The sequence below is a fragment of the Egretta garzetta genome, unplaced genomic scaffold (genome assembly GCF_000687185.1).
Source record: "Egretta garzetta isolate BGI_Z169 unplaced genomic scaffold, ASM68718v1 scaffold405, whole genome shotgun sequence".
Lineage (NCBI taxonomy): Eukaryota > Metazoa > Chordata > Aves > Pelecaniformes > Ardeidae > Egretta > Egretta garzetta.
Genome location: NW_009259854.1, coordinates 57,402 through 62,930, shown reverse-complemented (window position 1 = coordinate 62,930; position 5,529 = coordinate 57,402). Strand labels below are relative to the sequence as shown.

At 43.4% G+C, this 5,529-nt stretch overlaps 1 protein-coding gene across 1 annotated transcript in view; it reads left to right on the top strand.

Moving 5' to 3' along the window:
- The window catches only part of LOC104127281 (poly(rC)-binding protein 3), a 53,885-nt gene that overhangs the window by 33,087 nt on the left and 15,269 nt on the right, over nt 1-5,529 (top strand). The window contains exons 8-10 of the mRNA XM_035895481.1: nt 2,260-2,316; nt 3,158-3,233; nt 5,039-5,091. Coding sequence (XP_035751374.1) covers nt 2,260-2,316; nt 3,158-3,233; nt 5,039-5,091 — 186 coding nt within the window. The remainder of the gene's footprint in view (nt 1-2,259; nt 2,317-3,157; nt 3,234-5,038; nt 5,092-5,529) is intronic.

Below are 5,529 nucleotides of genomic sequence, written 5' to 3'. Positions count from 1 at the left end.
TCCTGCTGTTACTAATTTCAGTACATCAGTAGGAAGGTTGCCCTTGACTTTGATGGAAGCAGACCCGTAGCTCATGTCCTTAGTGAAATGTTGCAATACAGAAGTCTCCGTAGCCTCTACCAGGCTTGCACTTAGTATGCCTCAGCCACAGAAGGGCGCAGTTCCTCTGCCAAGGGGTAAAAGCAGACAAAGGCAGTTTTTCTGAACCTAAATCTATCAAATGACCTTTTGGAAACCTAAGAAATTAGGACCTTTTTTTTTTTTTCTGGGAAAGAAAATTCAAGACCCGTCTTGTCCATGCTGCTTTCATGGTTTTCATTGACAACCAAATAAAAGCTAGTCTGAGCTCTGAATGTTCATTATTTTTGTTATTTCTCCAGTTTGTTTGCTTCCTCATATGTATACATGGGAGTATGAGGGAGCAGAGTGATGAAGAAAGGGGTGACTTCTATTAGGTTTGCTGGTGATTTTTTTTGCGGTGGTTTCTTGCTGGCTTGCAGACCACTGCTTGGGAAGCACCTCTGTAAAAGACGTTCTCTCAGCTGGGCTTGAAGTAAAGCCGAGATCAGAAAGGACACTTGTGAACCAGCACAGAGGCTCAGGGACCAAAGTGTGGTTTCCAAAGCCGCAGTTTACTCACGGGCCTGAGCCCCTGCCCAGCGCCGCTTCCAGCTATAACCTCCCTGGGGCTACGTGCAGAGCCCCCACTCAGCAAAGCAGCATAACATCTCCTTAGGGTTGTCCTCTTATGGTAAAACATCTAAACGCATGCTTTGCTTGCTTGAATATGTGCCTGTAAGGGAGCCCCTGACAGCAGTGATCCCCCGTTTCGGTCAACTGGAACCTTTGCTTGCCATTTATAGACCGTCTGTAATGGCCATCCCCTGTCGGTGCACGTGAGTGTGTACGCCCATGAGCATCCCATTGAGCCCAGTCACACGCACTTCTGCCTGAAAACTGCTCATGTGCATAAATGTTTGCCGGATTGCGGCCCTGCTTTATGGCTTTATAACTAATTTAAAAACTAAATGAAATGTTTCTCCTCCAGAAGGGAAATTCTGCTGCAGAAACGTGCATTAAGCAGTTGGGGCATTAAAGGTTTTAATATCCGAACTCCATTAAATGAATTGTTTTATCATTTGCAGAGGATTCATTACTTTCTAAGAGGCCTTTTGTCAAATAAGCATTTTGCAAACTAAGCTAATCAGCTCTGTTCCTGTTTATAATTCTCCCACTACAAATATTTATATGTTATAATTTGTCCTTCTGCTTTCCTGCCTACCCAGGCACAAGCGCATTAACATTTTTCTGGCATGCCGTTCCATTCAGAAAAGCCCTACAGGATACGATAGAAAATGATAAACTCGCTATGGTTTTTTCTTTGTAGGCCATTACAGAAAGTTGAACAGAGCCAGCAGGAGAGATGAAGGGCTGTGCTAACTAGTGCCAGACGTGCCACCATATCCCTCCTCGCTCATGTGCTTGTTTTTGTCTCCCCACCTCACCCCAGTGCTGCCAGGAGCGCTGCCAGAAACTATATCCCTTGCACTGCTCTTGTGGTGCAGAGAGGCTGGATTTGAAGGGGGGTTGTTTGGCTTCTTGTGGAAGATAAGACCACCATGCTGGGGGTCTCCATCATGCTCCTACCTCCGAACTGGCATGCTGGCCCGCTGGCCAGGACAGGCTGCCCTCCAGCATGCGTGCTCACATGCCTGCTGGCGTGGCAGCCTGGGGCGTGAGTCCCATGGGGTGCACCAAGGCATATGTTTGCTGGCATTTGGCGTCTGTGGCTGTCAGTAGCCAGAAGAGGTGGTTCAGAGCTGCAGACGGCAGTCGGGAGTTGGATGTCTGTCCCATCCTTGCTGCCCCAGCATCAGCATCTCCCCGCATCCATCGGTGGCACTGGGTGACTAGGGCAGCAGGGAGGGGGAGGAGCCACCTCCTTAGCCCCCATGGTGTCCCCAGCGCTGCTCCCAGCAGACAGAGCTGGGCTGAAGAGGGGTCCCTTGAGGATCACCAGAGCTCAGGCAGTGGCAGCTGGCATCCCCTGCTTGCAAGGGCTGTGCAGGCAGCCCAACTGAGACCTTCCTGTCCCATGCCATGCGTTATCAAGCAGCACAAGACAATTAAGCTTCACTCAGTGTCGAAAGCGATGGGGGTGGCATGTGCCTGGGGAGCCAGGAGGAGCTTTTCTGATGGAAACAGGAACGCTGCTTGTCCCACCTGACTGACCTGTGTCTTAACTGTGCTTGTTTTCAGGCGTTCACGATTCAGGGGCAGTATGCCATCCCTCATCCAGACGTGAGTCCTGCGCATGTAAATTACTCCCTTTTTCTTCCTCTCCCTCTTATTTGTTCTGGGCAACATTTGCTTTCTGCGGTTAGCAATAAAGACGCGGCCTAAGGATGCCTTTCCTGAACAAGACACTGCAGAGCCACGTGTTAGCTCAGCTGCATCTCTTACCTTCTGTAATCATTGCTAGAAAGTACAATGGCCCAGGAACAAATGACAGTTATCTTGGTCTTTCTTTGCATGTGATATATTTGAGTTCTTTTAATGTGTAATTCTACAGTAATTAGTTAATATTAACAATAGCCATTACATGTAATAACAGTAGAGAAGTCATTTATAACCAGTTTGGGTTTTTATTTTTTCTCTACAGTAGATTAGAATTGAATGAGTAAACCTTTTTTTTTTTTCAATATAATTTTAATTAATCCAGTTTTAGAACACATAAGATGGTTTCTCTGCTCTGAAATAATTCCATTTGATTGGTTAGTTCTAATTTCCCATCCTGCCCTGCGCATCTCTTACCTTCTGTAATCATTGCTAGAAAGTACAATGGCCCAGGAACAAATGACAGTTATCTTGGTCTTTCTTTGCATGTGATATATTTGAGTTCTTTTAATGTGTAATTCTACAGTAATTAGTTAATATTAACAATAGCCATTACATGTAATAACAGTAGAGAAGTCATTTATAACCAGTTTGGGTTTTTATTTTTTCTCTACAGTAGATTAGAATTGAATGAGTAAACCTTTTTTTTTTTTTCAATATAATTTTAATTAATCCAGTTTTAGAACACATAAGATGGTTTCTCTGCTCTGAAATAATTCCATTTGATTGGTTAGTTCTAATTTCCCATCCTGCCCTGCAGTTGACCAAGCTTCACCAGTTGGCTATGCAGCATCCCCCCTTTACTCCCCTTGGGCAGACCACCCCTGGTTTCCCTGGTACGTACCCATGACCCCCTGGGGATGTCCTTCTTCTTAACAGCTTTGTTTCCCGTGGTCATTACATCATTTTAATAATAAATGTGGTCAATGACCAGCAATCCTTCTGTTTTTACACATTAATCTCTGTTCTTCCCCCCGCCGTGCCTCCGTTACAGTTCCTTTCATCATTACTAAAACGTGCTTTGTTTGTAACATTTATTTAATCATAAGCCGCTTCATTTGTGCCATTGGCTAAAAGCCCTGAGTTTCTTTTGTTCAGTCCTTGGAAAGTTATTATGGACCATACAGTATGTACCAGTTGGTCCCAAGTACTTGGGCGTGCATCTTGTCAAATTTCCAGTTTGGTAACATGGTTCAGATAGAAGCAAACATAGGAAAACAGCATGTAATCATGGTACAGAAATACTGATTAAAGAAATGATGGCACATTGAAACTTGAATTCCTTGTAGAGCCAAATGTCTTAAGAGCATCTGTAATCATCGCTGCTGGGACAAATGCTTCTCTTCCTACCAGATACGCAGATATCGCTACAAAATGCAATGGAAATTTAGTTAAATTAAGGACCACAAATTGGGTCCATGCTTATTAAAGCTGGAGCTGAATTCTTAATTCAAGAGTGAAAAGTCAGTCAACCCTGCAATTAGTCATTTTTACTGTACTTCACTACATACATGCTTGGCATCTAAAAACTTGACACAACAGAAGTAGATATGTACTGGTACATGCTTTGTATGGCAAATAACATTTTATCACATACATCAAATTCTGTGAGCAGCTTCATTGTTTTATATTCAATGTAAAATAAGCATACGCAGCTCTTGAACATAAACATAAGTAAAATGTAGTTGAGCCACTTTTTTGTGAGAGTATTTCTTTTCCATCTTTTCTAGTTGGAAATTAGTATTTTTGTATATCTTTACAGATAATAATAAACACCAAAGAAAGAGAAAAGGAGAGAAAGAAACATGACATCCAAAATATACTTTTATTTCTTCATGATGTATCTGATAAAATATCTACAAGTAGTACTAAATTGCCTTTCCTAGCCTTATATTTTCCTTATTCTTGTCATTAACATGCTGCTCCTTAACCTTTTCCTGGTTATATTTGTGAGATGTATGTTTCTGTAATGTTACTCTGTGTTAGAGCAGTAATTCCATTTTTCCTGAGCATTTTCCTTTTGTCCAGCCAATTTACAAACAAATGTATGCAGCTTAGAGTATTTTGTACTTTGCCCTTCAAAAATTACCCTTCCCAACATTACTTCAGCAACTAATCCCACATATAATTTCCAAACTTTCCTAGGTTAATTTCCTCATCCTTATTCTAATTTATTAATTTTTCTTTTTCTTATCTATGTATTTTATTCTGTTAGTTGGTCGACTTCCACCTTCATTTTCTGTATTGTAGAACTCCTGGTAGACAGATCAAACTTCAGCCAGTCATTAATTTTGCAATCGATGCGTTTAGAACAAACGTCAGAGACTATTTTTAGGGGAAACCCTTCATTTTCTAGAAGCTTTTTATGAGCCTGTGGAATCTCATGTGACATTTGTTGCTTTGGTGGCTTAAAGGTTAATTAAAATAAGACATCTAAAATTAGTCCGGCCCTCTGAGTTTTGCATCTCTCGCTTTCTTTTCTGTTTCGCTAGCAGTTCTCTATTTTTGTTTGCTCCTCTCGTTTTTGGGTTTTTTTTCCCCTCCTTCTTTCTGTATGTTTCCTTCTTCAAGTTATCATTTGTTGTGTCTTGCCCTTCTTGCAAACAACCGGCGTAACATTTTCCCTCTGTCCCCTGAATAGGACTGGATGCCACTACTCCAACCAGTTCCCATGAACTTACTATTCCCAATGATGTAAGTGGACCAATAGTCAGTACCGCTTTCTCTTCTCTCGCTCCTCTGCCTCCGGAGGGGACACCTCGCGTCTTTGGCTGATTTGTAAACACTAGTCCCCGGAATAGCCTGTACGGCATCTAGCCCGTTGGGGAGGGGGTGTTAGGAGTTAGTGAAATGCTGGACAGAAGCAGCAGGAGCGACTGTCCCCTCTTCTGCCAGGTCTCCAGCGATGCGGGTTTCGTTGGCACGACGGCGCTGGTGCCGCGGTGCTTCACCGGCTTCCTTAAAGCCTGGGTGCCTGCTGCTTACAGTGGTCTTAGAGGAATTATCAAAATGCATCTCGCGGGTGGCACGAGCATGGGCGGTCTCAGCTGAAGGGCAAAAGGGGGTGGAAAAACGTGCAGCCCCATGTGCTGTGTGTTAGGATGGAGTCCTCCGTGCCGGGGCGGGGTGGGG